The 14,632-nt window shown below is 62.6% G+C and overlaps 1 protein-coding gene and 1 pseudogene across 1 annotated transcript; one reads left to right on the top strand and one right to left on the bottom strand.

Annotated features, from left to right (window-relative positions):
- Window positions 1–900: 900 nt before the first annotated feature.
- LY6L (lymphocyte antigen 6 family member L) lies at window positions 901–5,198 on the top strand. Its single transcript, XM_051831026.2, has 5 exons — window positions 901–1,524; window positions 1,611–1,714; window positions 1,802–1,918; window positions 2,937–3,466; window positions 3,761–5,198. The coding sequence occupies exons 2-4, from the start codon at window positions 1,627–1,629 to the stop codon at window positions 3,302–3,304; spliced, it is 573 nt and encodes a 190-aa protein (XP_051686986.1). The 5' UTR covers window positions 901–1,524; window positions 1,611–1,626; the 3' UTR covers window positions 3,305–3,466; window positions 3,761–5,198.
- Window positions 5,199–12,896: 7,698 nt separating this feature from the next.
- Window positions 12,897–13,764, bottom strand: LOC127486799 (CYFIP-related Rac1 interactor B pseudogene; annotated as a pseudogene).
- Window positions 13,765–14,632: the final 868 nt, after the last annotated feature.

Raw genomic sequence — 14,632 nt, forward strand, 5'->3', positions numbered from 1 at the left:
CGGAGCTTCCTGGTGGTCCTGCTAATGATTGCTGTATTCCCGAGTGTAGGGAAGAACGCTTAGTCTCCTTATCCCCAAAATGTCCACAGCTTTGTAGAAGTTCAAACCAAATGCTAGTATAGGAGAAGGGGTGATGCTTTACCCAAGGTTGAGCTGTTTGTGGGAAAGAATTAAAAGGCAACAGGCTCCCTGGTGTATACGTCCCACCAGAATAAAGATGAATGCTATCAAAGTTTTATACAACAATGGTCAGGATGTCGAAACTGTGGCAGAGAGCTAAGTGAGCCTTAAATCAGTGCAGTAAAGGAATTACAGGGTCACAGACAGAACTGCAAAGAGGGGACCCATTTTTAGCAGGGCCTGCTTTGCACATCCGGGTTCCAGTAGGATTAGATTAGGAAGGTACTATCTAGCTGCTGTAGCCAGTTTCCGCATAGCTGGACAGCACTGCAGACCTTGGCGTGTGTGGGCAGCCTGTTGTCCCGCGCCTGTCTGTGGTTGTAGCCCATGCTCTGAGCATGCCCTTGGAAATCAAAGAAATTGGAACTAGATGCTGACATGGAGTCCAGGGGCAGCATAAAACACAGGCCAATGGCTGTGAGAAGATGGACAGCAGGCGTGTTACTGTGAGAAGCAGGGACCATTGTGTGACTTGTGCTACAATGAAGTAGGTGCCGCAGGGCCAGAGCCGCACCGTCAGCCTTGCTGTGTCTCTTGCTTCTTCCTGCGGGGCGCCGCCCACACCTTCGGGAACCCCTGGACCTGCTAGAGCCGGGCTCCGGCAAAGTGCTAAGCGTTGTACCATGTGCTTATTAATAAATTCCCGGTGTTACTGGGCCTGTGTGGGCTCTTGCCTCAGAGTCAGAGAAGAATTCTGAACACTGGCACAAATAACGAGGCAGCATGGTGAGCTCTGGGCTTTTTATTCAGTGGGAGAAGTGCCTAGGAGAGTGAGGCCGTGCGCCTAAACTAAGAGAGCAGGGAGAGTCTGGGAGTTAGGTTGGGGTCCACACCCAGCAGCAAGCAGGCCAAAAGCCACCATCAACAGCTGATCACCGGCAGTGGAGCAGAGGCAGAGAGCGACTTTGGGGCGCTCTTTGCCTTTTATGCGCTTTGCAAAGGGGCGTGGTTACGTGGTCCGGTGGGCAGATAGGGACTGAGACACACAGAGGGGTGGTGAAGGGCATGGTCTCCAGCTCACAGACCTAATCGGTTCTGTTCTAGGCCAGCCTGCATCACCATGACCCCTCTTGATCCCCCTCCCCTAGCTCCTCCCCCTTGAAGCCCCCTGACTCCCCCTCTGCCTTTCCAGACTGTGTGGAGCTGGGTGTGCTCAGGACTGGGCTGCCCCGAGGGCAGCCGCAGGTGGGAAGACCTGGTCTCAGGACTCCAGGCGCCTGCCTGTCCCTGAGCCAGAGCTGCCCCGGGGGCCTCCACGACTCCTCCCCGAGACACAGGTGCAGGACCGGTGTGGGCTGGGAGCCGGCTGGCCTGAGGGGCCCAGGACAAGGGGTTGGAGACAAGGTAGGTGGGGGGCGGAGGGGCGAGGCCGAGTCTGGGCAGCAGACAGAGCCGCGGGGCCAGGTGAAGCCACCACCCCCCACTCCCAGGCAGGGCCTGAGCGCCATGGAGGGACTCGTCGTGGTCCTGTGGGCGTCCCTGTTGCTGGCTGGGGCGATGGACCATGTGACAGTGAACCGCGCGACGACGCCAGGTAAATGAGGATCTCCCAGGTAAGGGGGACGGCGGCGGGGGTGGCAGGCAGCGGGGCTGGCCCTCACCACCGCACCTCTGCGCACAGCCCAGAACCTGAGCTGCTTCCAGTGTTTCAAGGTATCCGTCCCAGGCCACTGCTTGCCCACGCCCTGCGCCGCTGCTGACCGTGTGTGCGTATCCCATGAGGTGTTCTTCCAGGCGGGTGAGTCCCAGGAGCCTGCTCGGGCTGCCGGGTGTCTGCAACCCTGAGTAGGCGTGGCCTCTGCACTGTGGCCAGGCCTCCTGGAAGCATCCGGGAAACCGTGGTGGGCAGTCACCAAGGCCAGGCACTCCACGGCCACCAGGGGCTAACAGAGATATCGCCTCGCAAACCCTAGCTCCTGGGACCCAGGTGGGTGGCGCTGGCAGAGCTGCCTGCCACCGGCCTATGTCCACGCCCGCTGCAGCAGGCGCCAGTTGCCCCGGGAGGAACCTGAGCAGCGTGGGTGTCCAGGTGTTCCAGGAGCTCGGTGGGAGGGGCAGGCGGGCCATCTGGCGGCTCGGAGGGAGGCCCTGTGTCCTGCAGTGACAGCCTTGCCCCCTCAGCGGAGGGTGTCTTTTTCTTTTAGCCTTGGCTCCAGCCCAGTTCAGGGCCTTCTGTGCAGGGGTGGGGTGGGGCGGGGAGGCAGCTGCACAGGGCAGGGGTCCACTCCATGCACAGCAAGAGAAGGCCCCGTAATCCCACATTGCAGCCTGTTGCACTGGGTGATACAATGTAACAGGCTACCACACAGTATAAAAACACATTACAGCAGCAGGTGGGACAGGCACAGCCTCTGTCCTGGGCAGTCTCGGTGGTCAGGAGCACAGCTGGGCCACAAGCAGAAGGGGACAGTCGGAGAGGCCAAGCCCAGAGCTGGGCGTCCCCTCCACCACTTCCTGCCTCACTGCACCTCCGTGGCCAACGGAGCCCAGGCCATGCCCAGCTGCAGGGCTGCCCCAAGGGTCAGCAGTCCCCGAGCCCGTTTGCCATGCGGGGGATGGACATGACGGTGGGCAGCAGTGCCTTGCCCAGGAAGGGGCAGGAGAAGGTGGCCACGGGCTCCCCTTGCAGCGCCAGGCTCGGCTGCCCGCCTGGACAGTGCCCTCACGCTCTCCCCACCCCTGCAGCCTGGATCCCTCCTCCCTGGGGCCTTGGTCCTCCCTGGGCACTGGTGCCACCTGCTGTCTCCCCTCCGCAGAGTCCAGGGTGAGCGTCACCCTCAGCAAGCGCTGTGCTCCCCGGTGCCCCAGCAGCAGCCGGGTGTTTGTGTGGTCGCTGGGCCCGCAGGTGCAGGGCAGGATCTCCAGGCACTGCTGCTCCAAGAACCTCTGCAACAGGGCTCCCGCCGCAGGGCAGGGGCTCGGGGCCCAGCCGGGGGTGCTCCTGCTCCGTGTGGGCCTCAGCCTCCTGCTCGTGGCCCTGCTGGCCCACCCAGTGCCCCTTCCTCCAGCCACTGTCCTGCCCCACGCCTCTCACCCCTCAGCTTTGCCTGAAGGGTCACAGAAAGAGTCGCACCAGGGTCCCCCTCCAAGCGCACTGGGACCACCGCCCTCCCTCCCCCCATAGACGAACCCCTTGTTGCCCCACCACCCTGCCCCACAGCCCTGGGCCCCCCAGCTCTCAGCACAGGCCTCTGCCACTGGAGCTGCCAGCTATGGACAGAGCCAGCCAGCAGGGCCATAGCCACACTGAACACAGGGGCCGGCCTCCTGGCCCGGGACACACTAGGTGAGCACCGTCAGAGGCTCTGGGCGGGGTCCTGGGAGGGAAGGGGACTGCAGGGCTGGGGCCTCCAGGACGTGTCTGGGGGATTGGGCCACAGCCGGGGGGGGGGGGGGCTGACCATGTGGGGAGGGTGCAGCAGGCACCATGTCCGCGGGAGGCTGACCGTGAGGTCCTGCTGCCCCCACACCTGGCCGCTCGGGACGGCCCAGCTGCCCTACCTGTCCACGGTCTGTGCCCAAGCACCTGCCCCCGTGCACCCCTGCCCCCGCTCTGCAGCTGTCATTGTTCCTTCCTCAGCCAAGCTGGACCCAGCAGCCCCTTGGGAGATCCAGGATGACCCTGGCCTTGGCACCCCTGTTCCCAGGAGACCCCTGGAGAGCCCAAGACCTCCACGCCATCACCACAGCCACCAGCAGCTGAGCCGGACCCCTCCCTTCCACCTAGAGTTGGGAATTTTGTGAATTCAACCCCGTCCTCCCCCGTGTGGTCAGGCAGGGTGGCCACCGTCCACTGCTTCCCTCTCCCCAGGGTGGGGTCCCTGCTGGCCTGGGGCAGCCAGCAAGGCCAGCACCAAGGGCACAGGGGCTGGTGAGGGAAGGAGCAGCTGGGGGTGGGCCGGGTGCCTTCTAGGGGCCCCACCGCCTCTGTGTCAGCCCCTGTGCCCATTGGAGTGGGGACCCCGTTCCTCTCTGAGCAGGGACCAGGATTCCAGGACACCCCCCCCCTGTGCCCACAAAGTCCCCGCTGGAAATCAGAGACGGTGCTGGCCACATGGGCTCCGAGAGACCAGTGAAGCAGAGACGAAGCGAGTGAGGGAGTCGTGGGCAGTGACCGCCTGCCTCTCCGGGGAGCGGTGCCAAAGGGCTGGAGCCTGCCCCCTGCTGCCTGGGACAGTCTCTCTTGGTCACCTGGCCCGCAGACACTGGGGCAAGCAGGGGAGGTGGAGGAGCACAGGGTAACCGGCCAAGTCCAGCTCTTTCAGCTGCCGGGACCCAGAGTTTCCTGTACCCACCTTTCCAGCCGGTCACCGCCCGCTCACGCGCTGGGCAGGGCCGGGAGCGCAGGGCTCCTGCGTCCTGCAGGCGTCTTCTGTGTCCCCTTCCCCTCCCCCACCACTGCGTCCACAGCTTTGCCTCTCTGCATGCCCGGGGTGGACTCGGGGTCCCACCCAGTGGTGCACGTGCAGGGTCCCTCCATGTCGGGTGCATCTGTCTGTGCACCCCCAGGCTGGTTTCCATGGGTTTGCTCCCCAGGGGTCTCTGGGTGGCGGGGTTGGGAGGTGGCAGAGCCTGTCCTGGGGGGTGCCTAGAGCGAGGCGAGGGGGTTCTCTGGGGACCTGTTAGTTCCCACGAGAGATGTTCATGGGGGGACAGCGAGACCAGCCCCTTCCCGCTCCCTGGACTCCTTCCTCACTGCTGTGACTGCTCCCTGTCATGACGGCTCCCGCCATGCGACACGCTGAGCGGGCCCTCCCCAGGCCCTAGGAGACGTGGGGGCCGTGCTCCTGAACCCCCAAAGCTATGAGCCAAATCAGCTGTTTTCTGTATGCCTGGCGCAGCCCCAGCCCCACCCACGGGAGGCCCCGTAACAGGAGGTGGGGTGGAGCGTGAGCCAGCTGCTTTCTGATTCCCGGGCCGCGGGAGCCCCTGCCTGGATGGGTGTCTGGGGCCGTTCTCCCAGTCCCGTGCCATCTCGTTCGCAGCCCAGAAGTGCGGAATAAAGTCCTTCTTCATGGTGACGTTGTCCACATCTCGAAAGCCTCGGCGTCGAACCAGGCCACACAGGAGCCCAGGTCCGCCGGGCCTCCTCCAGGACCGTCGCGGTTTTGCACTTTAATCTGGGCCCCTGGCCCTCTGCAGTCGCTTTCGGCGGATATGGAGGTGTGTTCAGGTTCCCTCCCCTTGCACGCGGATTCCGCTACGCAGCCCTGTTAGCCAAAGCTCAGAGCCAGCCGCTGTGCGTCTGCACCTGGGCGCGCTCTTGCTTCGCTGCTATTCCCTGATCACGGGCCTCGTAGCAGGCCCGGAATTATTCCTCCAGGCAGCCTTGCTCAGCACTGCGGGGTGGGTCAGGCTCCCAGGACCAGCCCAGGCCAGTGACTGCACGCAGGCACTCTTGGGTCCAGCCAGAGCTGTCCTCGGGGCTGTGCATTAGTTTTAAGATTTATTATTTATTTGAAAGGCAGAGTGACAGAGCGACAGAGACCTTCTGTCACTGGTTCACTCCCCAGTTGGCCACAACATCCAGAGCTGCGCTGATGTGAAGCCAGGAGCTTCCTCGGGGTCTCCCACACGGGTGCAGGGGCCCAAGCACTTGTGCCATCTTCCAGTGCCTTCCCAAGCGATAGCAGAGAGCTGAATCAGAAGTGGAGCAGCCAGGACTCGAACCGGTGCCCATGTGGGACGCCAGTGTCATGGCTTTTCCCGCCACACCACAGTGCCAGCCCCAGGGACTGCGGTTTCTTCCTGCAAAAGAATGCAAAGCAAAATGGGCGTCAGGAAGAGGCACACGGGGCGAGGTGCGGAGGGAGCCAGTGCTAGCGGCCACAGCCATCTGCAGTGGGCTCTCAAAGGACACCCCGAGCCCCCCAGCTGCGAGTCCTGGGGGTGTGCGGGTCCCATCCGGCTGCTGCAGGTCGCTGCCACTCTGCCTGGCAGGTGTCAAAACCCCAGACCCTGAGAAGGAAGCAGGCGGCCAGCAGGGACCACGTGGCTCATGCCGAGCCTCGGGCACGGTGAGGCCCCGGTCAGTCGCCGCCCTGGGACTGTGGTCAGCCGACTGTGCACTGACTCACGTCTACACAGCTCACTGCAGTTCTGACTGGGACTGTGTTGGATCTAAAAGCCGAGTTGGGAGGAACAGACATTACAAGAATATGGAAACTTTCAAGCATTTGCTAGATGTATAACTAAGTATTTTTTAGTCTCTCTTTCTCTCTCTCTGGTGCCACTCAGTATTTATCTCAACCTCTGTTCCGGCGTTGCTGACCCCGTGGGCACACAGCCCGGGCGTCCTGCGTCCGCTGCTCCGTCACCCCTGGGCTGGTCCTTGCTTCTTTGGGAATTGGTTCATTTTTCACCTTCACCACCAGGAAACCCAGAGGGGAGGGGTGGGCGCCTCCCGCGCAGGAATGGGCCGGCTTCGCCACGCCCACGCCCACGCTGCTCACTGCTCACTCCCTCCCCATCTGCCCTTTCTTCTGCCCCACCCCCACCCCCACACACCTGTTTGAGTTCCCGACGTGACTCTAACTCCGAGACACATCTGGGGCTCGGCCGCCGGAGTTCACTCTGACCTTGCTCCTGTGGCCCTGCCGGGGAAGCCCTGTGGCCTCCGTGCCAGCATCCTGACTCTGCAGTGGAGCGGGGCTGAGGTTCCCCAGCGCCCTGGAGACGCGGCTCTGGGGAGCGTGGTAGAAGGTGTGAGCGGGGCTGAAGGAAAACCCAGAAGTCAGCTCAGTCAGGCGGGGGAGAGCCCTAGAGGCTGCCCAGCTCCTACAGCCCACCTCCCAGCCGGGCAGGGGGTCCGGGCCCCACCCCAGTGCCAGGGGAGCTGCCGGGCCAGATGCCACCACCCTGATAATGCAGAGGGAGGGGCCTCCACCTGCAAGGTCCCAGAGCGGCCGAGGCAAAGTGGCAGGAAGCGGTCACCGCACCCGCACCAGAACACCCGCGTGAGGGCAGGGGGCACCCAGTCTTGCTGAGCCGGCCCTACCCTGCCACCTCTGTTCTGCCAGCCTGGGGCGGGCACTCTGCACGGGCCAAGCTCCCCCACTCCCTCACCGCGGAACCCCTCCTCCCTGGGACCCGGCCCGCTGGCCACCTGATGCTGTCGGGGGGTCGGCCAGCGTGGGACGAGGACACAGAGCTTCTGAGCCTCTATGGCCGGCTCTCTGGCTTCTCCCTCGCGCCACTCCCCGGCTGAAGGAGTTGGTCTTTAGCAGGGGACGGTGGCATCATAAAGGGACAACGAGGACCTGCAGTGGGGGCGCAGAGGGGACAGTGCTGGCAACCGGGCTGTGGGGACTCCACTGGGGCCCTGCCCCCGACACTGCACCCAGTCTGGGGGAGGCTGTCTCCCCGCCTCGCCCTGCGCTGTCTGCCCACTGTGGCCGCAGGGGCGGGCCTGGCGGGAGCCTCGCTGGTGACCTGGGCTGGTCCCGAGCTCGGGATGGGCCGAGTGCAGCCTTTCGGTGTGTGGCCGACCGAAGAGCTTTCTGACCACGACTCCTATCTAGAAACCGTGCGGCTGTACACACACGGCCTCACTCTCACACATGTCCACGCGCTGTGTACACGTGTGTACACACACAGCAGGCACCCTACTCACACAATATGTGTGTGCACACACAGCAGGCACTCACACCCTCACGTGTGTGTGCACATACAGCAGGCACAGACACCCTCATGTGTGTGTGCACATACAGCAGGCACTCACACCCTCACATGTGTGTGCACATACACACAGCGGACACAGACACCCTCACATGTGTGTGCACACACATACAGCAGGCACAGACACCCTCACATGTGTGTGCACATACAGCAGGCACAGACACCCTCACATGTGTGTGCACACACAGCAGACACAGACACCCTCACATGTGTGTGCACACACATACAGCAGGCACTCACACCCTCACATGTATGTGCACACACATACAGCAGGCACTCACACCCTCACATGTGTGTGCGCATACATACAGCAGGCACTCACACCCTCATGTGTGTGCACGCACATACAGCAGGCGCTCACACCCTCATACACACATTTATGCACCTCTTGATGAGGAAGGGGCCTGGGGGCCGGCACCGCGAGGAGGGGACCTGGGGCCTGGGGGCCGGCACCGCGAAGAGGGGACCTGGGGCCTGGGGGCTGGCACCGCGGCTTTGACAGCTGGCACAGTGTTGTCTTCAGGATGGCGGCTGAGGCTCTCTGGGGAAAGAGAAAGCAAGAATGGGAAGTCAGCGCCCCCTGGTGGGACGTTGTGGGGACACCCCCAGATCCGGGCCAGCTGCTGGGGCACAAGAATCCCATTGGGGCTGTGCAGGGTCCAGGCTGGAGGCGGCAGAAGCCTGGGGCCAGGGCGGCTGTGGCTTCTCAGCACCGGGAGGTGGCAGGTGCGTCCCCACCACTAGACAGCGGCGCTTGTGGTCACGGGGTTGACGACCTGTTCCCCACCCCGGGGGGCCTCCTGGGAGATGGAACAAGGATAGAAGCCTCAGCCATTTTTTCAAGAGTCCAGTTCCGTCTCACACCCTGTGTTGGTCCCCACCCCACCCCTGCATTCTTCCCGGGGTTGGGAAGCCAGAGTGAAACCTGAAGAACCCGTATGGAGACGCTCAGCTCCACCGACTGCCCCCACCCCTGCCCCCACCCCCGCCCCGCCCCGCCCCTCCTGCGGGGCTCCAGGCCTCTCCACCTGTTTGGTTTGCCAGCAGGAGGGCAGCTGGCCGGCCTCCGCGGATTTCTTTTCTCTGAACAAATTCTGTCTCCTCTCTGCTCCGCTCCTGCCTTCGTGACACTGGGGGCGCAGGGAGCAGGGGTGGCACAGGGAACCGCTGCGCCCGTCCGCACACAGGCACCTGTCCCCCAGGTCAGGGACAGCAGTGCGAAGGCGGGGCCGGCAGCCCACTCGGCTAACTGACCGGCGGGGTCAGCCACCACAGCGGCCACCACAGTCCCGGAAGCCGTCTCCGCGGCCCTGCAGCTCCCGGTAGCGCAGGAACGCTGGGGGCCACCGCGCGCTCCCGCGGAAGGGCTGGACTCTGGGCCGGGGACAGGGACAGGGCTCGGCGGCCTGAGTGCCCTCACCGGCTCCAACCCTGCGCCCCTCGGCGCTCCCACGGCCAGCATGCAGGGCCCCGGCTCGGGGTGGCTCTCAGGCTGGGGGCGGGCGCCATGCCTCGTGTCCAAGCCCAGTCCCACGCACCTCCACGGGAGTACCGGAATGCGGGGCGAACCTTACATGGATGGGCACCTGCGTGGCGGGCGAGCGGGGCCGCGCGCTCCCCACAGGCTGCGGTGGCCGCCGGGCCACCAGCGATGGCCGCTCCGGTCCTGCCCTGTCTAGGTGTCCGCCCGCGCTGGGCAGCTGACAGCGTTCATGTCTGGATGCCGTGAATGAACGCAGGGAAACCAGGCTGAGAAGGGGTTTGAAGCCCTGGGTTGAAACTGAGCGGACGGAAGAGGAAATGTGCTCGGCCTTCGGAAAATGTGGAAAACCTGGAGCTGACCAGCCGGGCGGGGCCGGGAGGGAGGGGAGTGGGGCTGCGGGCAGGGCTGGGAGGGAGGGGCACGGGGGTCCCCACACTCTCACCGGCACGAGCTGCAGCCAGGGTGGGGCCCATGGGGCCCACCCCCACCCTTGGGGGGCCTGACCCGATCTGTCTGCACCCCGGGGCCGGGCCGGTAACAAGGCCCACACCAGAAGCTGTGACCGTCTTTGGGATCCTTGTAGGAAGGCAGAGACCCCACACCCGTCCTCCATGGCCAAGGCAGACACAGGAGTTCAGACAATGGGGCTGTACCCCAGCACAGAGCCCGAGCCTGGGGCATCCCAGGCAGGCTCTCCCCGGTGCTCCCCCTGGCTGTACCGACGCCGCCCACCATCAGCTGCTGCAGCTGCCGTCTCTGAGGCCCTGACGACACCCAAGTAGCGAGTCCTGAGCCATGGGTGGGTCCACGGTTCAGCCCTAGCGCCAGCACCTGCGGTGGACTTAGTCCTGCCCGCCGGCTAGCAACACTGTCGCCAGCCTGGGCCTGCCCCTCCACCAGGCTCCCCCGAGCCACATCGGGCTGGGGACGTCGTCCACACCAACACAGTGCAGAGAACAGACAGGTGTGGTCTGGGGAGCCCTGCAGCCCTGGGGATCCACGAGGCAGGGTCCACCCCAAGCCTCCATAGGAGCGTGGCCGGACCGCACCGTGACTCCTGCACCCAGACAACACATTATTCTGCCCTTAGGACCCTCAGACGCTGAGGCCTGGCCACTTTACCTGGGCCTGGAACCCTCTGCTCCCTAGGGGCTGCTCCCCTCCCCCAAGGGAAGGGCCCATCTCCTTTCAAAATCTCCTTTTAGCAACACTCGCCGCTGTGTGAAAGGCCGCGGCCTTGGCCTTCGCGGCTGGGGCTGCGTCTCCCCTGGAGACGGCATCTCCAGCCGAGCAGAGCAATCGGTCCCCAAGGCAACGCGCGCAAGGCCCTCCCTCCCTCCCGCGCAGGCTGGGCGCTGGGCACCGGCCGGGCAGGACGCAGGACGGGGCTCACTGTGCTTGGGGTGTCCTTGGCGCCCCGCTGCATGACGTGGAGCTGTGCTCGGCCCCCGTGCTCTGTGACAGCCTCTGGCCGCCGGGCTGCAAGGCCTCCATTCCCCCTTCTCAGTCCTGTAAGAGCCACCCGCGTGCTCCAGGTAGACGGCTGCGCAGTGGGCGGCTGACGGTCAGGTAGGAGTGATGGAAGGTGGAGAGCGCCGGCGGAGAGAACAGATGCAGGTCCCAGGGGAGGAGACGTCAGAGCCTTCTCTGGAGCCTGACACGCGTGTGTGAAACGAGTGCGTGTGCGGCAGCTCTGCGTGCTCCCGGGGGACTGGCTTCTCCCACGTCACTCCCAGTTTCGCGATGCCAGAATCCCTCCACTGGGCCCCAGGCCCTGCTGCTCATTCAGCGCCAGGCCCGTCCACAGTCCACCGCTCACTAACCCACCCCCGCTCGGCGTTCGCTCCCTGAGCGGTGCAGCTGTGCACTTCACACGCGTGTCTCCTGGTGCCCACGTGCAGGGCCTCCTCCTGGGTGGCAGGCCGACCCGGGAGGCGGAGATGCTGAGCCTTCCAGGACACAGCCCGCTGATCCCTGGGTTCCCGTCTGCACCCTGGCCAGGCTCAGAGACCCTGGGGTGGAGCACGTGGCCTCCGACACCCGCACCTCGCGTTGCCTAATGGGAACACCTGATATGGCACCGCCTGTGCGTCAGCCGTCCACGACCCGCTGCCAGGCCTCCGGAGGTGGGGCTGTCAGTCAGCTCCCTCGGCAGCCCCCGTCACTTCTGTCACTTCTGTCACTGGGAGATCTTTTCCCAGTCCCAGTTCATCCTTTGTGTTCTTGGAGAAGTGTTTTGACGAGTGAGCGTTTTTAATTCCGTGTTGTCAACTCTGTCACTTTGTTCCGATTTGTTTTGCTTGTCTCACCTAGGACGTGCTCCCGTCTCCAGTTCACACGGAAGCTCACTTTTCTCTTCTCTTTTAGTAAAATGAAAGCCGATTTTTATTTTATCATCAATAGCCATTCTTTAAACATGCACGTGCATACGTGATATCCTATGCACAGATCACGTTAGTTAATAAAGCTTAAACACACAACATACATCCTTACAGAAAAGGTCAAAATGCAAACTTAAAACTTTAAACAAAAGTCTTACTAATTTAAAAACGTTTGTGTTGGGTACCATTTGCACAACACAATTAATTTAAACATTTTCACTTTGGCTGCCCATGAAAAACGCGGCAGTAGGAAACAAAGTTGTTGAGGGCTTTCAAATAGCAGCATCGGCAGTTTTGCCATGCAGGAGAAGCAATATTAAATATTAGCTTTCAAAAAATCCACATTAAAAATATGTAGTCAAGTCACAGAATTTTTCTCAGTAGAGACCCCAGTGCAATGCATAATTAGCTGCCTCAGCTGGCCTTGTTGGAAGGACACTATCCCTTCAGAGTGTAACCTCACAGATCTGGGCACAGAAAAGAAGTCTTAAGAACAAGAACAGGACTAAAAAGAGGGGAGAGGGGCCGGCGCCGCAGCTCACTAGGCTAATCCTCCGCCTTGCGGCACCGGCACACCGGGTTCTAGTCCCGGTCGGGGCGCCGGATTCTGTCCCGGTTGCCCCTCTTCCAGGACAGCTCTCTGCTGTGGCCAGGGAGTGCAGTGGAGGATGGCCCAAGTGCTTGGACCCTGCACCCCATGGGAGACCAGGATAAGTACCTGGATCCTGCCATCGGATCAGCTCGGTGTGCCGGCCACAGCGCGCCGGACGCGGTGGCCATTGGAGGATGAACCAACGGCAAAGGAAGACCTTTCTCTCTGTCTCTCTCACTGTCCACTCTGCCTGTCAAAAAAAAAAAAAAAAAGAGAGAGAGAGAGAGAGAGAGGGGAGAGGGACAGAGGAGAGGACTAAAGCAAGAACAAAGGAGGGGGTCATCGCGGTCACTCGGGAACCGGCATCTCCGCCAGTCCGGCACTGTCTGTCCCCCGCAGGCGCCGGTTCCCGAGCTGGCACGCAGCACGGATTTAACCGGCTGGGAGGCCGCCTCGTCACTCAGGTGTGCTGTTGTGGACCTGAGACATTTAGAAGACCTGGGCCTCTGAGCTGCGACACCACCGTTCGTGTCAGCGCAGAGGCTTTGGCAAAGCTCCCGCGGTGCGCACGGCGGGCAGGATGCTAACGCCCGGCCCAGCAGCGCAGTTCCTTCACTTGTAACCTGCTTCTGGACGCCGGGGCTTCGAGCGTGACGCGAGCCTCGCTGCTTAGACAACCCGCGGTGTCCTGTGGGTAAACGTTTCCTGCGGTTTTCAGCATTGGCGTTGCCTCAGCATCAAGCAAAGACATCGGATTTGCTGATTCGTGATTTACTTCCGCTGGAACGTGGCGCGCCCCATCCGCCGCAGCGCTCGTCTGTGCTGGCTGAGAGCGCTCTGCACGGCAGGGTTCGCCACCTTCGGTTCATCAAACCGGAGTGTAAAGTGAAGCATTCCTGCAACCATCTAGCCTGAGCCAGCTCTCGCTCTACATGCCGGGTGGGAGAGCACGGGGGCTCGTCGGGGCTCCCCAGAGACCTGTGATGCTGCTTCTAACCTCTGAGAAATGCGTGCAGTTTCTTCGGTTTGCCTCCTAGCGAACGACGGCTCCCCACGCCTTCTCTTGCAACTTCTGCTGGACGCGGGATTTACTCACGCATTCCACGCCAGCTCCTCCGTGTCTTTAAGACTACATTCACCTGATCCCACATGCCCTTCTCAGACTCCGTAGGCTGGACATCTCCAGCCAGTGCTGGATTCTGTCGCCCTCTGTCCCCGGCTCGCTCCTCCAGGCTCCCAGCCCCGCTCCTCCGCCCTCCTCGAGCTAGGGGAGCCCCTCCGCACCTGCCCTGTGCTGGAGCCCCGATGAGCCAGGCAGCAGCGGGGAGGGCAAGAGACCCGGATGTACAGGGTACCGGCGAGGAGAGGGAGGGAGGATCCCAGCAAGGGAGGGCGCCCCGGACCTGACCAGCCCTGCGCATCTTATCTCCTCTTAAACATGTTTCAGCCATTGCTCCTGACCCTTAGGGCCCTGACCCTGGAGCTGGCTTCTGTGGATGGTGTGAGGTAGGGATCCGGTGTTGTCTTCACGTGGAGAGCACGGGCTGCCAAGGACCTGAGATGACCGCCTAAGGCTCTGTGGCTCCAGGTGTGAGCAGATCCCATTTCCCTGGGCGAGCTGTACTCCCACCAGGGCCACACCCCTCCACTGCTGTACCACACCCTCCACAGCTGCACCACACCCTCCACAGCTATACCACACCTCCACCACAGCTGTACCACACCCTCCACAGCTATACCACACCCTCCACAGCTGTACCACACCCCTCCACAGCTATACCACACCCCTCCACAGCTATACCACACCCCTCCACAGACATACCACACCCCTCCACAGCTATACCACACCCCACAGCTACACCACACCTCCACAGCTGTACCACACCTCCACCACAGCTGTACCACACCCTCCACAGCTGTACCACACCCTCCACCACAGCTGTACCACACCCTCCACCACAGCTATACCACACCCCACAGCTACACCACACCTCCACAGCTATACCACACCCTCCACAGCTATACCACACCCTCCACAGCTATACCACACCTCCACCACAACTGTACCACACCCTCCACCACAGCTATACCACACCCTCCACAGCTGTACCACACCTCCACCACAGCTATACCACACCCCACAGCTGTACCACACCCTCCACAGCTATATCACACCCTCCACAGCTATACCACACCCCACAGCTATACCACACCTCCACAGCTGTACCACACCCTCCACAGCTGTACCACACCCTCCACCACAGCTGTACCACACCCTCCACAGCTGTACCACACCCTCCACAGCTGTACCACACCCTC

This window comes from Oryctolagus cuniculus, chromosome 6 (genome assembly GCF_964237555.1).
Source record: "Oryctolagus cuniculus chromosome 6, mOryCun1.1, whole genome shotgun sequence".
NCBI classification, from domain to species: domain Eukaryota; kingdom Metazoa; phylum Chordata; class Mammalia; order Lagomorpha; family Leporidae; genus Oryctolagus; species Oryctolagus cuniculus.